Source organism: Scomber japonicus, chromosome 1 (genome assembly GCF_027409825.1).
Source record: "Scomber japonicus isolate fScoJap1 chromosome 1, fScoJap1.pri, whole genome shotgun sequence".
NCBI lineage: Eukaryota > Metazoa > Chordata > Actinopteri > Scombriformes > Scombridae > Scomber > Scomber japonicus.
Genome location: NC_070578.1, coordinates 8,041,662 through 8,067,127, shown reverse-complemented (window position 1 = coordinate 8,067,127; position 25,466 = coordinate 8,041,662). Strand labels below are relative to the sequence as shown.

Sequence of the window (25,466 nt, the reverse complement as noted above, 5' to 3'; positions counted from 1 at the left end):
TCTGTCTGGCACCCAGAGAGAGGAGGAGAATAGTGTTGTGTCGTTCGCGAACGTGTCGTTCGAACGAACGAATCTTTTGAGTGAACGAAGTGAACTGAATCACTTCATGAACTGATTCGTTCCTTTCTCAGTTCAGTTCAGTTGAGCTCAGCCGCGAGCATGGCTGCCGGTCGGGAGTGGAACTGCCGCGACTCACTCACTCGTTCACTGCGAACGAATCACTCAGTGAACGACAACACTTTGACTGACTCTGAGTGAGTCTGACACAGCGCCACTTTCAGCACAGTACGTGAACGAGATTCATGTCCTCAGCATGTCGTTCAATTATTCGTTCGCGAACGTGATTCGCCGTCATTCAGTTCATGATTCAGCCCACTTTCAGCACAGTACGTGAACGAGATTCATGTCCTCAGCATGTCGTTCAATGAATCGTTCGCGAACGAAAGTGGCGCTGTGTCAGTCACTCACTGACTCAGGGCACTGAGGGCTGAGGAGTTGATTCACGTTCAGTACATGTACTGCTAACATTAGCGCTGTGTTGCTAACATCAGTGTAGCATTATGTTATGTTATTTTACTGTGCACAGAGGACACTTTCACTGTGTAATATTTTTAGTGCATGTATAAGCAGCGCTGCGTCTCCCGCGAATGATTGTATAATATAGTCCTTGAACGCACCGTCCCTCAGTAAGTGAACGTCAACCTCAAGGCTGAATCATGAACTGAATGACGGATTATTTGGCTGTTTATCAGTTCAGGGAGTTGGAGAGCACTGAACGATTCGGTGAACGAATCTTTTGAACGAATCATTTTAATGAACGGATTCTAAAGATTCAGTACAGTAAAAAGAACTGCCGTTCCCATCACTAGAGGAGAAGGCGAGAGCTCTCACTCCGCCTTTATTTCTGGATACCGCAGACGTCACGACACACCTAATTAATCACGTTGCTTAGTCGATTTAAAATGAGCACTAAGCTCATTCCTTAAAGTCGACTGTACCACCACAGAGACATTTAAACTACAATTGAATGAGTATTCAAACGCCAAATTATTGTTAAATGTGATGATGTGATGTGATGTGATGATATCATTCAGTCTTTAAATAAATACTAAATAAATAAAATGTTGAAAAATACTTGGAAACCTGGATTTCTGTAATACAGTTTGGTCTTCCTATCATGTTCACATCATTTGTCCATTGCAATTTTAGTGGGACAAACTGTCTACGTGTTTAAATTAAAACGGTAAAGGTAGCAGCCTAATACAAAGAAATATTATAGGTGGTTAATAAAAACAGATAAATATCCTATACAAGTTGTTTTTTTTTTTTACTGTTACTGTTTTTACTGTTATAAATTAATAGCCTACTGAAATGTTATCATTTGAAGACAACAAGTGGAATTGTTACTTTGCTAATTTAAATCTTTAGTAGGCCTACATTTTATTTTTAGCACATAATTTAGGTCCCTATTAATGTGTAAACAGTGCTTTTTAAGTATCAGATAATCAAATGATTAACTGCTGACTAATCAACCATAGGACAATTATACAGCTGGTGCACTCTTGGCAGTAAATCGGCTGTAATAGTTGTTTTAATCCCAAACACACCTGACAGCTGAGAGAATGAATGAAGTATTTTTAGACCATGCTTTAATCATTTTAGGAAACAGATTATGGATCCGAAATAATATGGTGCAAATAATTTGATGAAAAACTACCAAGAGAAAGACTTATAAAGACTAAAATGATTCTCTTCTGATACCTGCAGACATATCATAGTTGCAGTAGTTGACAAAAGTTTATCTAGGTATATTTGATTATATTGTAAGATCTGTGAGATATGGCACTCTGATGAAGACTTAGATACATCCAGGGGCGCTCTGATAGGACAGGCAAACCAAACAAATGTTTGGGGCCCAAAAAGAAGACTTGGGAAAGGGGATGACAATATGACAATAATCCCCCATGAAACTTCAAATCCACATTCATGTAATAAATCTGTACATAAATCTCATTTGCCTCCATTAGAGAAATCCCAATAAAATATCTAACTAGAAACCTTGCTGGTTGGTAAATGCAGCAGCCTGTTCCAAAGGTTCTCAATCTTTGTGACCCTGTAATCTCATACATAATCTAAAAACAGCTCTAGCAAAGAGTGGGTGAATACTGAGCAGAGTAATACCATGTTTAATACTGCTTTTGAAATCAGACAAAAATGGACACATTAAACTTCATTTTAAAATCAAGTGTGTGAACTTTTGTGTGTTTTTGTACTAAAACTTATACTGTCCTCCCACCTCAGCTTTCTTTCCCTTCATCTTCCAGTAGAGCAGTGTAATGTGATTTACATTCAAACTAAAGTAAGCTGACAGACAGTCTGGTCAATCTTGCAGAACAACTGTTATCATGATAATCTTTGCACTTGTTATGTGCAAAGGGGGTGGTCACTTTGTACAGAAGAAAAGACACCAGGCTGTGCGACCTCAGGGGGTAGTCACATGACCAATATAAGCCTATGAGGAGTGAAGTGACACTGAAAAGAAGAGTGACACATCCCCCATTCTACTCTAGTTTCTTTGAGAGTGACAACTGGGCTGCAGTCGCCACACAACCTGTTTCTAAAGGGAACTCAGTGTTTGGTCTAGTGCCATTTTTAAGGATAAGGAAAAGTTATATTCATACATACGGGTAAGTGCAATATTTACTCTGCAACTTTAACACTTATGTAAATGATTTATTCTGAACAAAATTGCCCTTAACAGTTGAACATTTCTAGTAGACTATAATGCACCTTTAACTAATATTCTAACATCACCATCATTTTGTCCCCCAACAACTACATTTAAAATTCAGTACTGACAATTGTTTTTCATGTTTTTCATGTCTCAGTGTGTTCAACATGTCAGCTGCCACCTGTTTGCTCTCTGAGGACAACTTTTTGTGCTCCATCTGCCTGGATGTGTTCAACACTCCTGTCACCATACCGTGTGGACACAACTTCTGTCAAAACTGCATTACTGAAAACTGGAGAATCAACAGAAAATGTCAGTGCCCTATGTGCAAAAAGCTTTATGACAAAAGACCCGAGCTGCATGTCAATATTTTCATATCAGAGATGGCAGCTCAGTTCAGAGAGTCGGTTGTAAAGAAAGGCTCGAAGCAACTCTGTGCTAAACCAGGAGATGTTTCATGTGATGCTTGCACAGGGATTAAACTGAAGGCCATCAAGTCATGCCTGGTGTGTCTGGCCTCATATTGTGAGACCCACCTGGAGCGCCATCAGACAGTGTCAGTGCTGAAGAGGCATAAGCTCATTGATCCTCTGGAGAACCTTGAGGACAGGATGTGTACAAAGCATGATGAGCTGATGGAGCTGTTCTGCAAGACTGACCATATGTGTGTTTGCCAGTTTTGCGCTGAGTTGGACCATGGGTCACATGATGTGGTTCTTCTGAAAGAAGAATGCCAGGGTAAGAAGGTAGAGCTAGGGAAGACGGAGGCCGAATTTCAGCAGATGATCCAGAAGAGACAGCTGAAAATACAGGAGCTCAAACAGTCAGCAAAGCTCAGCATGGAGGCTGCAGACAAAGAGACGGCAGATGGGGTGCAGGTCTTCACCGCTCTGGTGCAGTCTGTTGAGACAGGCCTGGCTGATCTCATGGAAATGATCAGAAAGAAGCAGAAAACCACAGCAAAGCAGGCTGAGGACTTAATCAAAGAGCTTGATCTTGAGATGTCAGAGCTGAGGAAGAGAAATGCCGAGGTAGAGCAGCTCTCACACTCTGAAGACCACTTCCATCTCCTCCGAAAGTTCCATTCACTGAAGACCTCTCTACCCACAAAGGACTGGACAAAAGTCAGCCTCCGTCAGCCATTGTTTGGGGGAACTGTGGCAAGAGCTGTGTCTCAGCTCAAAGAGACACTCGGCAGAGAGATGGCGAAACTGCTTGAAGCTGAGCTGAGGAGGGTGCAGCAGTATGCGGTGAACATAACTCTCGATCCTGATACAGCACATCGCAAACTCATCCTGTCCGACGATGGGAAAGAAGTCAATCACAGCAATATAGAGAAAAATCTCCCTGACAACATAGAGAGATTTTCATATTGTGTCATTGTCTTGGGAAAGCAAAGTTTCTCCTCTGGCAGATTCTACTATGAGGTGGAAGTTAGAGGGAAAACGAAATGGGATTTAGGAGTTGCCAGTGGGTCAGTCAACAGAAAGGGAGAAATTACGTCAAGCCCAGAGACTGGCTACTGGACTCTGCAGCTGAGGAATGGAAATGAATACGTGGCTCTGGCCGACCCCGATGTCCTCCTCTCTCTGAAATCACAGCCTCTGAAAGTGGGAGTGTTTGTGGATTATGAGGAAGGCCTGGTCACCTTTTATGATGTTGATGCTGCAGATATAATTTACTCTTTCAGCAGTTGCTCTTTCACTGACAAACTCTACCCATTCTTTAGTCCCTGCTTCAATGATTATGGCGACAACTCTGCTCCTCTCAGGATCTCTGCTGTCTGCACAACTGACATCATTTAAGAGTTATTTAAGAGAAGTCACAGAAGTGCCAATAATGAAACAATCCAACAAAGCTAATGAGCAATCATTTTAGAATATCATGTTCCAATAAAAGCAGCGTAATTAACTGGATATGATCATTTAAGGACATAAAGGTAAGGAGCTTGGATCATTTCTAATCAGCTAGACTACTTTAATGTGCTGCTCACAGGAATACCACAAAAGCATCTCAATTAGTTGCAGGTACTCCAGAATGCAGCTGCTACAGTTTTAATTAGAAATATGACCATATAACACCAGTGCTGAGGTTATTACACTGACTTCCTATACATTTCAGAGGTGCATTTTAACTATGAAGCAGCTACACTCCTACGGTCATCTGAATGAGGTCATCAGGTTGTTCACAGCATCTTAATAAAAATTGGGGAAGCTGCTTTTAGTTTTTATGCTCCAAGCTCCTGCAACATTTTACTCGATCATGTTACATTCCTTGTTAGCTGCACCTTTCAGTAATCTACTAGTTACTGGTCCTAATTATTATTTTTATTTTATTTTATTCCTACATTTTTTATGGGTTTTAACCATGTCTTGTTTTTGTCTTGTCTTTTTACTGGTTGGCAGGTGGTCTTAATCATGCTTTTATTTTAGCTTTTGGATGCTTTTTAACTAATTTACGTGTTTGTTTCAACTGTCTTTACTTATCTATAATGTTTTGTCTTGTACAGTGTCTACATGATTTATCTTATATATTATCGTGGCTGTAACTTCTATGGTAGCTCACTCTCTTCCACCTGTAATAAAATAATAATAATAATAAATGCTATATAAATGACGTTTTGCTTATTTATAGGGCATATATACTACTAATTAATAACTGATGCTACTGGAAATGGTGACCAAATTGTTACACTCAGTTTTCCACTTCATATCTATGCACTGTGAACTCATTTAATAGCATATTCTCTGGTTTTATTAGTAAATTTAGGACTTCACAAATTTGTCAGATCCAGTACTACAGGAGTAAAATGTTTATGTATTATTTCAACCAAATTTGATTGCACTAACTAGAAATGGTTAAATAATTTCAATAGGAGGAAATCCTGTCATGATTACAAACAGGCCTGGACTGGGACAAAAATTCGGCCCTGGACTTTTTGGTCCAGATCGGCCCACTACAATCCATGCTCAAATATTGTGCCAACTCACGTTGATGTACATATAAACACACAAGCCCTTAATAACACTAGTATACTGAACAATATCCCTGATTGTTGAACAATATCTGGAGACTTGAACAGGCTTAAATTAGTTTCAACTGTATAATGTGAACCTGTTAAACGAGCAATAAACCATAAACACTGACTGAAAAAAATATGTAAAGTATCATAGGCTACATATGTGTTATGTTGTTAGATCAATGTCCTTCATGAACATATTAGACTATAGGCACAAAGAACGGTGCATGTTGACACTTACAACACTTTAACTCTGGTGACCTGATTTGGCGGATGTCATTATAGGTAGAAATGATCAAAAATTGTGAAAGTAGCAGATCTACATGCTCAAACCACATCACATTGCAACATGTGAGTTGAGTGATAAGCTTGCAGATTTGTAATTATGTGGCATCCTTTGATGAAAATAGTGGTAAGTGGTTAATAAAGCAACTAATCAATGAATCAGGATAGTATATGAATATGGTTATTGTTTTCCAATACTTTAGATAACTAGATTTAGGCCTAGTTGTAACACACCACACTATGCAGAGTTTGCTATGTCAAGTGAAGTAGACAGTTAAGTAACCGTTCTGAACATTTAATGTTTGAGTGTTTATCCGCACCATGCTGGCAGGCACACACCTGCTTAAGACTGTATCACCACTTCCACATGGTGGAGAGTCTTCCTCAACCTCCTGCTCCTGCACCACCATGGCAGCAGGAGCCTCACTTGACTCACTGTCCGACACCTGCTGCTGAGAGGGACCCACTCCTGAAGCCGCTCCGGCCACGCTGGCCCCCGCAGCAAACATTTCTGAAATGTTTTTGCTCGTAGCAGCGTCGGTTGCTAGAGCTTTTCTTTTTTTTATCTCTTTGTTTTTCCGTTCCGTCTTTTCGCTTTTTAGCCGCATTGTCCATTTTGTTGTAGTATCTCTCACTATCTCTCATCTGATTGCTTGTCATCAAAGGTGATTGGACGAGAGGGGGTTGGGAGGAGGCTGGTTAAGAACCAGCGTGGGTGGGACTCCTGGGCCTCTGTAGCCTATCATAGGGCCACTGGGCCAGGTATTCTTTAGACAGACAAGCCAATGGGCCTCCAATGTGTCTGCAGGCTGCAGCGGAGCACTGTGGGCCGGTGCATGTCTCTGCTCTGGGCCAGGAGAGCTACCATGGCAAGGCGCAGCAAAGACTAAATAAACAAATAAAAAAAATAACAAAACGGCAGCCACCGGCCCATTATTGACCGGCCCACCGGGAAAAGTCCCGGTACTCCCTATGGCCAATCCACCCCTGATTACAAACCTCACCGGAGCCTGAGAATTATCATACAACTGCTAGCAGAAGAAACCAAAACTATGAAGACATCACTAAGAAGAAACTTCCTGATTTGAGCTTTTGCTAACTAAGGAGAAATGATCTCTGAACTAGAGGTCTGAGAAACCGAATTCTCTTCATCAGTCAATGTTGTGAAAAACGAAACAGAAAAACTGGAGAGAGACAGGAAACAATAGATCATCAAAATATATGGAATATATTATTATATTTTAAATATTTGGGGAGTTCTTTCTGTTCAGAGATGTATCTATACAAAATTAAATTAAAGAAAAAGAAAATTAGTTGATGCCAATTGCGTACACTTTACTGTTATGTAAATCAAATGTAATTGGTTGGTCTGTGTAATGATATGATCAAGCTCTACTGCTAAATAACAGCAGAAAAACACAAGATTAAGTTCAATTTTCCAATAGTTAAACAAAAAAATGACTTACTATAAAACATGTTTTCTTTTTTTCTTTTGTTGTTGTTGTCATTATTTAAAAAGTTGAGTTCACTGATTTGGTGAAGACGCTATACATACACATATGTATGTTATGTACTTACACCTAAAAGGCCAGTAGATGGTGCTCAAGAGACACCACACCAGCAGCACCTGCAACCTGAATGGAAACCGTAAACACTACATTTGTTTCAGCTTATTTGTGTCTACGTCATGTTTGAATGAGAGTTTTTGCATCAAATTTCTGTGTGAGTTCATTTGTACTTAATAAAAGTCTAAATACTCCAATAAATATTGAAGTTGTAAGGCATCTCTTGAATGTTTTCATGAACCTGTGTAACAGCCAGTACGGGGAACAAAGCAAGCTTTACTCTGGAAATAACAGATGTATTGTTGCAGTTCCAAGCATTTGGTTTGATGGTGGTCAACCATCATGTGAGAAGCTGGAGGTATCAGCTGTTAGTAGGAAGTGACATGTAAGCAATTTCTTGTGAACCACAGTTCAGTTCATGCTAGGTTTATTAACTGATAATGAGAATTTTTAAAGTGGAAATGAAGCAATATTTAGCATAGGGAGGAGGGAGGGAAGTGTGAAGTAATAACAGAACCTAAAAACTGTTTATTTGAAATACACAAGAATTAATTGCAAAACTTATTTTATTCTCACATTATGAAGTAGACCTCTATAGTTTCCTCTTGATTCCTTCCTTGTGAAGTCTTTCACAAAAATGCAAAGAGTGGGGTTACTGGAACAGTTTTTCTGAATACAAATTCATCATGATCTTTTAGTTTTTGGTGGGAATCCATTCCATGAAATTGCATTTTAGTCAGGTTCTAGACTTAATTGATTTAGACTACAGAGTTTGTTTTTTTTCAAGATACGACACATCTAATCAGTGACATTTTGCCCTGCTGAGAAATAAAGCTGGTGAAATGAATATATTGTCCTGCGTGTGTCATATTTTAGAAATATATGAAGATCTCATTATTAGAACTGAAGTGTAGATCTAGAAAATGAATTAAGCTTTTCAACAGCCCAAAAACCTAGCTAACACTAGAGTATCAGGAACAAAATGGGCATATCATTTAATGGCAGGTTTTCTTTCAAGAAATGTAACTATATATATATATATATATATATACAGTATATATATATATTATATTGTCTTTTCCAATTTAGTCAAAATTATATTTTCAAGAAGCAGCCCAAGTGGTGATGCAATAGATACATAACCTGATGTATAGTTTTCAATTCCATCTTTATTAAAAGAAGCAGAAAGACATCAGCAAATTAAATTATATTTAGTTATCATTCGACTGCATAAAACTGGAATCCAGCAAAGACCTAATATAGGTCATGAATAATATATTTACAATGCAAGTGTTTACAGCTGTTTCAGCTATTGAAACTAGTAGTCATCATTTTCTGAGAGGAGGAAAAGTCTTTGACTGAGGAATTATAATCAGATCGAGACTTGCAAGTCAAAGCCATGGACCACAGGAACACAAATACACCTGAAAGGAGAAAAGAAAAGCTGCTGTCAGTTTCAGCAAACATATAAACACAGCACATTCTATATGTGAGGATCCTGCATATACTGACCCTGTAGGGAGTTGAGTATAGTGAAGATGTATAACCCAGGGAGGGAGATGTAGGTGGTGCTGGCTAAGCCCCAAGGTAACCCCAGCACAAAGCTGAGGCCCAACACTGTGGCACAATCCTTCCACAGTCTGCTCCCTTTCTCTCTGTTCATCTTATTCCAGACACTATCGCCTGCCCTCAGCCTCCACAGCTTAAAAACCACCAGTCCCAGCATGCAGGTGTTATATAGTATCACCACACATGGAAAGGCCATTGTAGTGAGGTAGCTGACCAAAAGTCTCTGTGGGAATTTGCTGCTCATTCCGCACCTGCAAGGTCATTTTCATAATAAGAGAGACAATTCAAAATAACCTTCTTGAGGACAATGAATTAATAGCAAAGTTGAAATCACAAAGTGCACTTGCTAAGAATTCAAATCAAATGTGGGACATATTTAATATTCTCACAATAAATGTTGGTTTCTTACATTGGCATTGTTGAATTGAAGTCATCTGCAGCCCTCAGAATGTATTTCCCATAAACACCTGAAATCCAACACGCCACTGCGATCAATGTAGGAACACCTGCATAAAGACATGAAAGACAGAGTTTATTTCAACAAGTCCTGACTGTATGGTTAACTGTAGTGGTGCAAATTATTTCATTTAAATAAAGACTTTAATTCAAGTCTTTGTCCCGATAATGTAGAGAAAATTTCTTTCCACTTAAGAACACTCAAAGGACTCATGGTGACATTTAACTTTACAGTGCTCGACACCAACAAAAAGTCAACCACTTTCAAAACCTTTTCTCAAAATTGGAAACTTGCATGTTTTACATCTGCTAAAGACTTCCTCTCTTCTTAATGTATTGCTACTTCTTGTGGTGCAGTATCACCACCAAAACTGCCTGCAGAAGCCCACAGAAATGCACATCACAATCATTAACTTGCAGACTTAGTCTTAGGGACGTGTGCTGTGTAAACTTTGACGCAGGGCCCTGTTGTAGATTTTAAATGGGCAGCCCATACATCAGTTAAAGAAAGTGCTCAGGAGTCCAAGATGTCTTACACTGGAAAGGTTTATTGAGACTTGATCAAGGAGAATGAAAGAGAAATCAGTACATGCTCTGTCCTGATGCTCCTTCAAATTCTGAAGTTTCGGTCCTTTGGGGATAGTCTTATTGTAACCCACCAAGATAACGCCCAAATATAGGCAGATCCAACAAATCCACAGCATATTGAAATAAGCATATTGGTCTACAGATGAGAACAGTGTCTGAAACGGAGCTCTTGACCTCCATTCGTCAAGGTCCACAATATCCAACCTCTACAGTTACCTCTACACAGTTCAAAGAGAGACAGGCAAACACATATCTGACTTTGGCTGCTATTGCAACACTATCAGGGTGCTTCCTGTTTTCTCAAAAAGGAGCAGACCTACTGTCTACTAATGTCTTAAGGGGAGACAGTGTCTTACATTCAAGATTCGGTGCAGCCTTAAAATGACCTCAAGGCCTAGTTTGACCCAATTTATGCCAATGTATGACCACTAGAAAGTTTAAAGCAGCTTTTATCGATAGTTTCACAATGGATCACATGAGTATTAGTATATGAAGGATGTTGCATGTAGAGGATTATCGCATGACTCTGCAGTTCATTGTTTTGGTTTTACAGCTCGCAACTTTACTGTTTTGTTATATCGGCTTATCATATGATACATGGACATGATCATGATGATTTTTTTTACCTTTATATTGCCACTCTTCGCATTAGCAGCTAAGAGGCTATTCATGTCACATTAGCTAATCCGCTAATATGGAATTAAAGGTAACTTTCCTGAGTCATTCACCGATTACATTTCTCTAAGACCAAACTGAACAGGATGTTTCCCTCTGTTTCTGCTACCTGTGATAAATGCAAATCATTGACGGGACTTTGGGTCATCTTTTCTGGTCTTGCCCTAAGCTTCGGAATTTTTGGGATGACATTTTCCACTTGTACAGTGTTATATACAGTAAACAGTACTGTCAGTCTTCTGATAATACTGGGCTGTTCCAACTTCTCTCTCACTCTTCCCTCATCATTACAACAACCCCACATGTTTGGCATGGTCGTAGCAAAACGAGTCATTCTTGGAGATTGGAAATCAGTTTCTCATCCCTGTTATAAAAAATGGCTGAATGATATGGTTTCCTGTATTTATCTGGAAGAAATTCGATATACTCTGTCAGACACTCATCACAAGTTCCTGGAAGTCTGGGGACCCTTTATTGAGTATATCAGAAATGACAGGCATCATCCTCCGGACTAGCTACACTGGACACTATTACTCTGTCTCATTTTTTTTGTACTGTCTGCATTGTGATTTGCACAGCCAAGCTACTTATCTCCTTGACTTTGCCTGAAGCCTGGCTCTTTGGACTCTTTCTCTGACTTGAAAATCCATCTCTGTACTTCTGATTTGCATGCACTGATATGTGTGGGCTGACAGTTTGGTTTTTGTCTTGTTTTTTTGTATACTGTTTGTGTTTTATCTGTGGTTTAAACCTGAAAAACTTATAAATAAAGTGTTAAAAAAAAGGCAACTTTCCCGACCATAATGGTAGTCTGTGTTTTTACAGGAGCGTCGCACCCACTCTCCAAATCCACCCCCATTTACCAGCATTATTATCATTGCAGTGGTATAAAATCTTTAAATGACTCATGGCAAATTATCATGGCAGGCCTAGCAGGCTCCACTCACCCCATCCCACCAAGCTGAGTTTGAGCACGTATCTCCTGACATAGATGTTAAAGACTCGGACAAGGAGAAGGTAGAGGTGGAATCCCTCCAGAGCCATCCAGCTGATGGTGGACAGCAGGGACCAGTGTAAGAAGAAACCCAGAGCTTTGCAAACCCAGTCCTCCTCTGTCACTTCCAGCAGGTTCGCCCAAAAGCTGCACAGCAGGAAACTGAGGTGCAGGCAGAGCAGTGCACCTGTTAGTTGCATATGCACACTGATGGCCTTCTCTGGACGGCGCCGTCTGAAAGTGGAACAGAGTACAGTAGAGTACATTTTTGTATTGCCTGTTCAGCACATACTTCATCTAGCTATTTCTGACCTGGATTCTAGCTTTGAACAGGTGAAACACACATTTATTTTCACATATGGGTCACTTTACAACACCATATTGGTAAAGATATGCAGGGTGGCTGGCTAATACACTAACTTGAGCCTGAGTACAGAGTCCGCTGCCTTGATCTTAAGATAAGATAAGAAGTATTTTATTAATGCCTTGGAGGGGAAATTGAATGTTACCTTCTCACAAAAACAGCCAACATACAGACTCAGGCTTAGGCTCTTAATGGCTTATTACTGTATCATATGGAGGGGCTGTGACCTTAAACATTTCAATTGGGGTCACATGCAAATTAGATAGTACTATTCTGAATCTAGAGAACCAGAAATGTGTTTTACTTTGAATTATGAGAATCTGTTAAAAGTCCAGCACAGTGGTTGGACGAAAGCAGATATGTTTGTATTTCCCTAAAGTTGATAACAGATTAAGTATGCAAGATAAAACATCCTTGGTGGAGGCTTCTTTGGGCTGCCTGTAAGTGAAAATGCTCTGGTATCATTCAGATTCATGGTTATGCAAACTTTTTTTTGTTTCTTTTTTGTTTTGAATCTGCACCTTGAGTTCAATCATTGAGCTTGTTTGATCCACAGGAGCTTACGACAAGCCTCTGCAACCTTGGTCTGCAAAGATGCATGTCTTTCTTTGCAGAACTGTCTTAAAAAAAGGTGTGCTACTTACATTCTCTTCCACACACCATTACTAACTTTTCTGATTCTTGCACATGTAGTCATGTGAAAAAAGGGACTTGCCACTAAAATGACTATAACATTGAAAGATATCTACGTGATTTGACTTGAGCAGGTCTGTACATTAGTATTACATGCTTTCCTTTTGGTTTGTTTTTGTGTTGACATGTGTCAGATTTACAAACGTGAGAACAGCAGGTGCAGAGAACTTGACTATAAAAGAATCAGCCTGTTTTAAGCATAGCAGCAGCTTTTGCGTAAGACCACTTGTGGTTAAATTAGACACAATGATGCAAAAACAAGAGCAGAGCTTGATCTAAAAGAAAATTCAAGAACACATACTGAGCATGCATGTATTGCTTAACTTCCTTGACAAAACCAACTCAAGTAAGATTCTTTTCATCATAAATATTTCCAGATACAGTTAAACAAAAAACTCACTGCAGACATATGTAGATGATCAAGCTGATGGCTGTGAAGAAGACAGAGAGGGCTGATCCAACGTAGGTGATATAACTAAGGTTCTCAGCATTTATTTTATCCACTGATATTTCCGGGTTCTGGAAGAGGAAAAATACATTGAAAAAAGCTTTAAATCAATTTAAAGCTCAGAAGGCTGATGGAGGTTTCTTCAGTATAATGTTTCAGGTTTACTGGCCCACTCATCCAGGAGTCTGTACTGAAAGTACAAACCTACTCTATGCCTCTGTGACAATGTTGTTGCCCAGTTATGTATCCAAGAAACAAAATGTACCTTTGAACATTGATAGCCTATAATATAATATAATATAGCCTATAATATAATATAATCCTTCAGCTAGAATGAGAAAATCTGTGTGACTAAATTCACTGTTTGTGCTGACCTCAGTTACTGTTACTATGCTTGTTGATCTTTATGCACATAATGCAGTTTACCATGATAACAGTGGTAGATGTAAACTCTTTTTTGTAACTTTTTGATGCAATAAATTTAGAAAATGGTTGACAAAAAACAACTTCTCATTTTTAGCCAACAACCGTTCATTTAGTCATCTGAAATGACAGCTTTCTCTGGCCAATTTTATCAGTGCCTAAGTGATAATGTCCTAAAAGAAGCCAACAGATCGAGGCAAAATGTCTGTACCTTCTAGTTGAGTAGTTAGCTAACCTTGGAAAGTCAAAAAAAAGCAGAGATAAGAAAAGCATAGATGTTACTAATACTATTAATAATGGCTTTGACCTATTCAAGTGTCCAGTAAGCTATGACAATGTGAGTTGTGGTGGAAGTACAGTAACAAAAATACAGACTGGCACTAAAAAGACTGTAACGGTGAAAGATATCTACTTGATTTGCCTCATTTGGACAGCTGAAGCTTCATATTCAGATAAACTTTTAAATACATGTACAGAATGAGACTTGTGGATTTTTCCCTCTATCACTTACATTGTAAGTACTATATCAAGGGATCTTCTAATGGTCTGTATGAACAGGAGAAAAAAATATTTCAAGGCACCTGACTATTGTTTGAAGACAGACTTGAGACTTGAAAAACTGTGTACTCGTCCTTTAATATATGTGAATGTGTGAGAAACGGCTGATAAAAGAAAGAGATGCTGAGAGGAAATGTTCTGTATCTTACCACAAGCACAGCAAAAAAGCTCAGATGGTCACAACTACACTTAAAATGAGTTCCATTGACACTGGTAAGAATGCCGTCTGTGCTCCAGTGACCTAAAAAAACCCACACAGACACACACACACACACATATATATCAGATATATATAATATTTTAGAAAAGAAAAACTGAAGTTAAAGGTATGCTGCATGTAGCCCACCTGTTCCATCAACTTCATCTGACTCTTGCCAAAACACACAAGTCCCATTTTTCATCTGAAACATATATTACAAAACCATAAGAGGAAAGCCGATTATGACACTTTTGCAACACTAGCACAGCTGTTTTTTTGTTGTTGTCATTTTACCTTGTTGTGTTTGAAGGTTAATATGATGGGTTGTGAGAGGTTGCTGACAGGACGGGACCCTGCCTTCACTACCAGCACTGTACCCCCCATAATTTCACCTTTCATATGCACAGGGCCAAATCTTATGGTTCTCCCCCTTCCTGGTGGCGGTGGGGGAGTCAGCTGCAACAACGGACAAAGGTATCAGAAGCAACTCATGAAATGAAGTGTTGAAGAATTGCAACAACATGAGCTACAGTATCACCCTTTGCTTGATTTTCATAGTACATAGCAGTTGACTGGTAATAAAGGGCTTATAGAAATCAATGCAAATCAGCACAAGAAGAAAATGCAACCAGTGTAAAGTGGAATCCACCATTAGTCTCCACTTCCTTCTTCTATTCTCCTGAAAACAAAACTCCCCAATTCACCTACTTCTCTGTATCCACAAGTCCTTTGAGATTAGTACTGAACTAATACAGACAAACAGGGAATAACAAAGAAGAAGTCTCCTGTGGTTCAAATTTTGGTTATTCAAAGCTACTCACCTTGAAGTAACTGCTGTCGAGCACAGTGATCACTAACTGTACCTCCCCCTGATCCGCACCTTCACTGCATCTCTGGAGAACTGAGGATGGGATGTGAACCCTGTGCTCAGAGGTAGGACCCTCGTCAGCCTAAAAAACACAAATACACAAGTGAGCTGCAGTCAGCATCTTGTTGCTCCCATGCTCACTCAGCAGCGCAAGACAGCAGGTGATATTTTTCCTTGCTTACACTTCTCATAATAACATAAAAGGTTATCAAGAGCCAAACCTCACCATCCAACCTGTGAAAAAAATGCATTAATCAACCACCTAAACCTGAACTGGCCTGCAAATCACCAACCTGTCTTCTTAACACCATTAGGCTCAGTGAGCTGTGGCCAGGGAGCAACACACTGCGGTACAGAAAAGGTATGTTACGTTTGCTTCGGAACTCGTTTTCTGCTCCTTCATTGAGGAAGTAATATATTGGCTGTGTGTGCTCAGGAATGGGCAACTGGTCATTACTCGACGGGACAGCTAGTCGTCTCATTATCTGTAGAGCTAATATCTACAAGGTGTTTCTAGTTAGATAACAGTGTTTTGGTTGTGTTGTTGTCCTGGTTATTTGTTGACCAGAGAGACAAGGCGCAAAGGAGCACAAAAAAATTAGTCCATACAGACAACCCAGTCAGGAAAGGTCTCATTTTTCAGTTAGGTTACAACCTATTCACTCGCTGGTGATCAAAAAAAAAAACTATTAATTCATGGGAATTGTTCTACAATTCTTAAGTATTGTAATGGGAATTCTTATTATTCATCTTCTCTGACACATTCATCTTCTCTGACACAAATGACTATGTCATATGATTAGGTGTATAATCTGCTGACCATGACACCACTTATGTTACATGAAATGCTGATTAACAACTGTATATAACCGTATATAATATGGCATACAGTAAAAAACTATAGTAATGAACTCATTGAGGATGATATTAATTGTTGATTGTTGTAAATGTTTTAACAAAGACATCCTGAACTCCTGTATGATGTGGAATATAGAAAATACTTATTGATGGACACCTTAAAAAACTTTTTTGTCTCCCATTTTGCTCATTATTTGGTGAATATCATTAAAAAATCTTAAGTTTTGATCTTTAAGAACCAAGACAGAAGCAGCAGTTCCCCCAAATGTTGGCCTTACCTCTTCAGATAAGTTCACATTCTTCCAAATGAAGTTTGGCAAAAGTTGTCGTCCGCGTCTACAGACTCGAATTTTGTCATCATAACACCTACCAACACATACACATTTCATCAAACAGAACAAAGTCATACAGAATGATAGCAACATGAATCAGTTATATCTATGAGACGACTTTTAGATTAACACTGGCAAAATGTGTAACATTTATTTAAGGATTATTGTATAAAGTCATTTAGGTGCTGAGAAAATGCTCAAAACCTTCCTAACCTATTCACAGAGCCATACAATTTGTTGTAATAATTCATTTCCTCATTAACTTTTTATGTCCTTTTTAAAAAACTTTTTCCACAATCATTTCAGAGCCACCCCAGCATACATAAGACGTCAAGGAACATTAGTGTAGAAGAAAAGATCCACTCCCATTAGAAAGCAGCAGTGTAAAATCTACGGCATGAACTTAGTATTTACTGGATGAGTTACCTAGTCCAGGAGTCATTCATGTGTCGACACTCATTGAAGACATTTTCACAGAAGCCTGTCAGAGTGACAAAAAAAGAAAACGAAAGAGTTAAAGCCAGTCGCGTGTATAGATGGACACACACTGGAAGATACAAGATTGACAATACAAGATAAAACATACAAGTGACAGAAGAAGATCATGAGAGATGAGATCATTGCTATAACTTTAACAACTTACTCCGGGAGACTCTGGCACTTTGTGTTGTTGCTGGGTTAGACTCATTAACAGCTGTGGATGACAGCGGACGAGGAGTGCCAATTTTGGGCGGGTTTGGACGACCTTAATATGAATAAATATGAACAGTTCAAATTACGCTCACGGTACAACAGTTCACGACTCACATAAACTATTATCATAAATAAACACATTTAGAAAAACTCACCTCCAGCATTACCCATAGAAACCCATACGACTGACAAGACGAGACAAAGAGTCTTCCACATCATATGTCAGTGTTCCTCAAACGCACATATAGTGAATGGCTCCATGAGCGGTACACTTCTGCTTGTTTGAGGCTTGCCTGGTGAGGCAAGGGGAGGGTGGAGGGGGGGGGGGGGGGGGGGGGGGGGCTGGTTACATCTACATATATCACATGTTGGTGGCGGAGCGAGGACTGACAGGAAGTGACTCACATCAGATATGTATTAAAGGTAATGCAGTTGAATGGAAAGGGTCTTTACAGTAAGCTGTTGCAGTTGTGACTTAAAGGAAATGCTGCTGCGGCTCATGAGAGGACGATTCAATTGAGCTAAAATGTTATTTATTTATCCTACCAATTACAATAAACAATATGATTTTAAAAAAATAGACGATGGGAGTATTATTATCACTACCATCACAGCCCAAGTGTGCAGAGAGGAAGTTTGTCAAATGTAAGTTTTCCAGTACGCAAGTAGAAAGAAGTGAAGTCATACTGGTTAACAAGTGCTGACACTTGGGGAAGTGAAACCCAGATGTGCATGACCTGATGGTGTCTCAGAGTTGGCAGCCCACATGGAAAAGTCTGTAATGTATCAGCAAAGATTCATAGAAATTTAGTTTTATAAAAACAAAAACAAATGTGAAGGGAACAATTGTCCTGATAGACACCCATACGTGCTGATGTTATGATCACCATTAGTCATACTCCTATTAATATTATCATTGTGGGTGTCTGTACCTCTATCTCTCTCTCTCTCTCTCTCTCTCTCTCTCTCTCTCTCTCTCTCTCTCAAGCCCAGTTCTGCTTGAGGTTTCTTCCAGTTAAAGGGAAATAATTCCTAGCTGCTGTCACCAAATGATTGCTAATAGACCTGTCTAGACCTGCTCTGTGTGAAAAGTGTGATTTGGCACTATATATATATATTGGAACTGAATTGAATTGAATTGAAACAGAAAGAGGAAATTTGATGGCAAAAATGATCTGCTGATTTGAATTGCATTTGCATTTGAAGGGGATTTTTAGTGGTCAAAAAAAAAGGCGAATCACACTGTTGCTATAGTTACACAACAGATGATTTTCAGAGGAATTGAAAGAATGATATCATTTGGGCGATATCATCTTATGGCAGGAATGGGGCTCGTATTAGATTGTGTCATCACTGGAGTTGAAGACATCCTCTCCTGCTTGATGAAGATGAAAGACACACACACATGCCTGATGTTACAATCTGATGAGAGATAAACTGAACAAACATGTCATTAAAAAATAATTACAACATACAGACATAATATGTGGTAGTTGATGTATCCAGAACCCAGGGGCCTGTTTCAGAAAGCAGGTTTAGTGAAAAGTTACAGTAGTTGAGTTAGTTAGACTCAGAGGAAACTCTGGTTTTTCAGTTTTCCAAAGCCAGTTCAGTCAGTTGCCATGGAAATAAACTCAGTGAAACTAACCTGCTTGCTGGCAGGTTTTCCTCAACTATCCCTGAGTTTCTCTTCCTTTTTAACTGAAACCTGCAGACTGAAGGAGATGTCAGACATGGTGTGTCCTTTTCTTAAAGAGTCAGTTAATATTGAAGCACATATACATTCTCTAATGATTATCTGAACAATATTTTCAGGATTCGTATTCTCCTATTAATATTATCATTGTGGGTGTCACTGTACCTCTATGTCTTTGTCTCTCTCTCTCTCTGTCTGTCTGTCTGTCTGTCTGTCTGTCTGTCTGTCTGTCTGTCTCTCTCTCTCTCTCTCTCCCTCTCGCCCTGCTAATGTTAAATAAGTGTTAATGTTTACATGTTTGTAGTGTTGTATGTATGAAGGCATTTAAGTGTTGCTTTCAAATAGACAATTTTAAATGCTGGCAGTGTTGGGATGGCTTGGGATTACTTAGAAGATTTCACTAACTATTGACATATATCACATGTTGAAGGTAGCCATTGCATGCTGTTTATTAGATAGGGCAGACTAAACAACATCACAATTGCTTGTAGTGAAATAATACCGTTTGAGCTATATTTTATGTTTCATATTCAGTTGCTGCCAAGTAGGCCTACGTTTTGAACCTGTGTTGGGGTCTGCATGAATATTAAATTTGCCGCGCACACACACACTATGTGTATACATGTTGAATAAGTGGATCACTCAAGGCAAAACTTTTCTTTTTTTCCATTAATACTCACACATTGACTGTCAGTAATGTTCTGCCATATCAGCTCATGTTCTTTTTCTGCTGCTACTATATTTTTTTTCTTAAATATATAAACTCATTATCTGCATGTATTCAATAATATTTCTAACTCCACTGGGGAGAAGTTGTAAGTTTCTTTCTCCTGTTGCCATGGTGAATCATGGGTTCCATTGATGAGGGCTTGGTATCTCCACATGCACAATCACTTCACTCAGGGTTGATTGAACTCACCTGTTCAGAAACTCAAAACTCTGGGTTTGACAGCTCAGAGTTAGTCAACCTAGAGTTAAAGTTTTAACTGAGAGTTTGTTAAACCTGCTTCCTGAAATAGGCCCCAGGTGTCCCCATCAGGCAGGTAAGACCCAGCACAATCAGACCACTAACTAACTTTAATCACACAAAGAAGTTAGAGACACTGACTGCACCAGAATAAAAAATGGTAAAACTAATTCACATTCCAGGAATATAAGATTAAAGAAAAATCAGGATGGATCAGCTTTCAGAAAAAAAGTATATTTTAATAAAAGTGGCCTCTGGTGTTAGACTATTTAACACATCTGTACTCCTCTACATATCTGCAACATGTTTATAAGTTAAGAGGCATGAGGATATAAACACATGTGTCTTTAAAAGTTCAAATTTCCTCAAAACACAAAGAGCCTGATCTGAGCTAACAGAGAAGTAGATGGCAGAATTATGCAGTATCACCAGAAATTAGATTTGAATGATAGACATTTCTTGTTAAAACTACTATAAGCCACTTTGAGTAAACAAATGATATCTTCCTTTTGAGATGAAGGCTATCTTACACAATCAGTTATTTTAAGCTTGGCAAGCCTCTGAAAACTCTCTTTAATAGGTCATCATAAAGCACATTGGGCAGAGCTGGCACTTAGAGGAAATGTTCTGTGAAAATGTTTTACCACAAGCACAACAGAGAAGTTCAGCATGGTTGCTGCTTCAAATACACTTAGTTTCAGTATCAGTGGTGGGACAACCAACTGTGCTCCAGTGACCTGAAAACACGCATATTAAAAAAAAGAATTCCCCTTTTTATGTGAGAGAAAAACAAAGGTGAATCACACTGAAGTGGGGCATCACTGCTCTTTCATGTTTTTTGCCCGCACAACTGAGCTGCGAAGAGAGAGGCCGAGAGAACACGTGAAGGAAAAGGTTCATCTGAGATAAATCAGCTTTCAAAATGTGTACAAGGATTGACAGAATTGTATTTATCCACCTATCCTTGATTTTCATAGTAATGACTACCTGGAGGGAGCCAGCATGAAGGAACTGCAGACATGAGGGACTTCCTGAATTTGTTTATTCAAAACTAGAACATGCTTCCCAAATTCCCCTCACACAGTTTATCCATATAACATTAACATTTATTTCCTAGGCTGTGCACACACACTTGCAGGGAAATGACACCTTTAAAATATATATATATATATATATATATATATATATATATATATATATATATATATATATATATATATTAGCACTCATTTTGCGAATTCAGAGAGACACACAGAAACACAACTACATGGAAGACTAAAATGATGTATTTATATGACAAGTACCTCTCATGGCTGTGCAAACTTTTGTTTTTTTGTGGAGTTTGTTTCGCTTTGTGGTGTGATGACAACCCATCTTTCTGAGAATCAGCAATGCTTTTTTTTTGTCTAAGGACAATTGTTTTCTAAACTTAACCAATGTGTTTGCCTGCCTAAAAACTGAACTAAACAGACATATGAATCATTTTTGTAATGGTCATTCTATATTTTTTGACAGGAACATGCTGACACCTAACACCACTAACTGCTGATCAAGAAAAGAAAATGTTCAAATGGGTCATTTTATGTGAGTGACTGACAGAAGGGACCCAATGACAAAAGGAAACCAATTACTGCAAACAAAAAGAAACTGATTTTTGCAAGTCACTGACCTAAAAATAAGCTTTGCTGAACACAGTGACCACCATCATATGTAGCATAGTATGTGTATAATGTTACAGCCAAAAATTAAAATTTAAAATTTAAATTTAAATTTTTTTCCATGACCTGTGAAGTACACTGTAATATCCCAGACTATGAAACAGGTAAAATAACTATTTATGAAAAGCTGAAAATGTCCCACTGCATTTTATATAAAACCTGCGTGAGATGATTATGCCTCTAAGAGCTGATAGTCACTTCTTGAAACATATTCACCATCCAAAGAATGAAGTTTGGCACTGTTGGGCCTGCTTTGGATCCAGCAAGAAAGGCAAGTTAGCATTGAGCTGCTAACTCTCACAACAAAGGGACAATCAGTACTCCCCTCAGTAACCTGGACCCTCTGATCTGCACGACTGAACACCGACAACCTGGCAAAGTCAGAATCACTCAGCCTTGGAGCCATCAGCCAAAGCCGTAACCAAGGCCCAACAGCATATCACGGTTTCTAACTCTACAGATTGCAAATCTGTCCTCAAAACACCCACCAGAACATTGATATTTCAGCAAAGCATGGAGTTATATGGCATTACAACTGTATGGTAATGTGAGTTCATGTATTATAATAACACAGTTTTGATTTGAGACTGTTGATGAACCAAAAACACTATGTTGCTATAGGTGATACATAAAAGTACTGCTGGGTGAAAACATCTTAAGTTTAATGTTGTCAATGTTGTGTCATTATCTAGAATTCTACATTTACATATCATTAAAGGCTTTATAAAAAATTGCCACTGAGCTATAAATAATAGAAATGCACAAGCATTCATTCCTGAAAGCATGGTTACTTGGCAGCGTTTGATTTTCAATTGCCAACATCATCAAGGAAACTTTATCAATTCATTTGCTCAATCATTATGTGCAGTACACCTGAAGATAAAGCATGCAAAGTGACAGATCTGTCTGAGAGAGAAGCTTTTACTGTTTGATCACCATGTACTAGTTAGAGTCTACATCATGTCGCACTGGACCTCAAACCCACACATGATGAAGCAGTTTGATGCAAAGCGTTGATCTGCTTGTTTGAGGTTTCCGGGGCGAGGCAAGCAAGGCAAGTCATATCTATATGGACAGGAAATCTGATTAATACAATACAAAGAGCTTCTGAGTCTCTACAAGACAGATGTACTTATCCTGTGCTGAATTTCAGTGGATGGCCTGTCTGTCACAAAAACAACTGCAATGTTGTTTCTATTGTATCATTTGGGGAAATAGTTTTCACAATGAATGGATGCATTCTCACATGAAGTCAATTTCTATTTATTTCTGACTCTTAAAAAAATGCATTTATTTTATTTTATTCTAATTTCCAACTATTTCCCTTTCAATTAAAAAAATACTGTTTTTGTTGCCTGTCTTGTGGATCTTCTGGCAAGTGTACAATTACATAGGATATTCTATTGACTGCAGGATGTCCTTTAAAACGGATCTTTACATCCATACTCCAGAGGAGGCTTCACACTAAGAAAATAACCCTAACCCTAACCCTTTTTACCCCTGGACTGCCACCTTCTTCCTGCGTTGATGTCATTTGACATGCACTACACAAAAATTTCAACCGAGACTGATGGGAATAGTAGTTTTGCAGGTATTTGGTAGTATTGGACAGATTGAAATTCTGACTTATTGGTGGCGCTGGAGGAAAGGTCAACAGGTTCAGTAAAGTCATTAGGATACATTCTCTGGCCACCATGGATAGCTGCACCAAATATCATAGGCATAGTTGTCAAGATATTTCATTTAAGGCCTAAAATGGGAATCTGATGATGACACTACGACATTCATCAGATGCTGCCTAGAGAAAGAAGATGTCACTATTTTCATTAGATGCATGATGTGTAACATGTTCTGATGCTTATCTCTTACTGTGGAAGCTTTGCATAATGTTTTCCAGTTCGCATCATGAGGAAGAAAATAAAATATGCAGTTGGTTATTTAAACACTCTTTAATGTATCATCTGAATACTTAATTTCCATCAGGAATGTCCAAACTATTCCGTAAAGGACCATGTGGCTGCAGGTTTTCATTCCAACCAAACAGAAACACCCCAGGCGACTCGTTTAATTAACTGATCTCAGTCTTCAGACAGTTGATTGGTCGAATCGTGTGCTCTTGATTGGTTGAAATAAAAACCTGCAGGCACATGGCCCTTTATGGAATTGTTCGGACTGATTTACATGATTTCATAAATTGTTACAAAAACACCAAACATTAAAAACACAAGTGTGTTACAGTATTCAATAATGCTCATAAGTCAGTGAAGCAAACAGGTTTCCTCTTGGTATATTACATTTGAATGCTTACTTTGAAGACAGAATCAACTTAAGGAAAAACAAGTATTTTACATCAAAAGTAAACTTACAGCTAAGCTACTATGGCTATGTTTTGTAGGAATGGTTTTACATGCAGGGGGATTATCAGAGAGGGGAGTAATGCTATTAATGATTACAGGACTCTGACTATCATCTTGATTAACAGCAGGAAAGGGGTGAAGATTTAATCAATTTTGCCTGCTGAAGTCCTTACTGGATTTGAACTCATTCTTTCCTCCATTTCTCTCCTCCTCTGTTTCCTGGTTGACAGACAGATCCACAGGAAGATGAAGAAACCTTGACAAAAAAACGGTATTTTAGTATTTTGTTTTTAACCTAATTGAACATGATAAGATAAAACAACCCTGCCACAGATACAAACACAAAAGAGAACTTAACAGCAGACCTTGTAGAGAGTTGAGGATGCAAAAGAGGTAGAGGATTGGATAGTTGGTGTGTCCTGAGCCCAGGAAGGCCAGGCCCCAGGTGCTCCCTACCAGGCAGGTAAGACCCAGCACAGTGAGACCACTCTTGCAGGATTCAGTGAACCTTGCTGAATCTTTGCTAGTCTTTCCCTGAGCCACTGCTGAGGGCTTCTTGTTGCCTCTGAACATTTGTTTCATCCTACATATTCTGGAGGTCACGGACACCAGTATGCCAGAGTTGAAGATGAATATTAGGGTGAAATACACCAGGTTCACGGAGTAAAAGTAGGAGTCATCTGTGATCCAGCAGCTGTGACACATTAGACAGAAAAATGTGAAAATATAGATTCATAACACAGAAAAATCAGATGGCACAACATTTGGAAGTATACGGGGTAAATACAGTATATGAAAAGAATTGCAATAGATTTAGGGAATAATCAAATATTTGAATAAAAGGCTGTAACATCTAAAAATGTCATATTTTGTATTTGAAGCTTGTGTGTGCATATAATGTTATGCTTATAAAATAAGTGTTGTATGTCATGTACATCAATTGTCATATGGTAAAAATATTTCTATATAGATATTTGTCATACACTGAGTAAATATTGTGTTTGTTGTATTGCACATGTCAAATATATAATGTTAAAAGCATATATAAAACTAGCATAAAACATACAGGTCCAAGGCCAGTGCTGGTCCAAACACAGTCATATAGCAGACACAGTAATGCATTCTTAAGTGTAATATGTTGCTTTACACTACTGTTACAAATCACTGTTAAAAATAATTATGTTTCATGATGTGTCAGCACTGTGGTTAGGGTCTGATTAGGTTTAATAGATAAAAATGTCAACAGAGCTTTTTTTATATCAATGAATGTGTGCTACATTCAAGCCCTTCCCAAACAATGCTGATTATGCCTATCACTGCCAGATACATCTATGTGTATAGAGAGTATACAGAGATACTGTATACAGTGTTTTAAATCTCATGTTGTTCTGCCTGTAATCATGCAGCTCT

At 38.7% G+C, this 25,466-nt stretch overlaps 2 protein-coding genes across 2 annotated transcripts; one reads left to right on the top strand and one right to left on the bottom strand.

Annotated features, from left to right (window-relative positions):
• The first annotated feature begins 2,898 nt into the window (after positions 1-2,898).
• On the top strand, positions 2,899-4,536 carry LOC128376161 (nuclear factor 7, brain-like). The gene has a single exon (XM_053336452.1). The coding sequence runs from the start codon at positions 2,899-2,901 to the stop codon at positions 4,534-4,536; it is 1,638 nt and encodes a 545-aa protein (XP_053192427.1).
• A 4,255-nt stretch (positions 4,537-8,791) lies between these two features.
• On the bottom strand, positions 8,792-17,534 carry LOC128375135 (adhesion G-protein coupled receptor G5-like). Its single transcript, XM_053335794.1, has 13 exons — positions 17,474-17,534; positions 17,269-17,370; positions 17,052-17,106; positions 16,572-16,659; positions 15,389-15,517; positions 14,862-15,023; positions 14,715-14,769; positions 14,518-14,609; positions 13,340-13,458; positions 11,836-12,116; positions 9,579-9,675; positions 9,113-9,420; positions 8,792-9,024 (listed from the first exon to the last, which is right to left on the bottom strand). Exons 1-13 carry the CDS (start codon positions 17,532-17,534, stop codon positions 8,906-8,908), a joined length of 1,668 nt encoding a protein of 555 aa, XP_053191769.1. The 3' UTR covers positions 8,792-8,905.
• Positions 17,535-25,466: the final 7,932 nt, after the last annotated feature.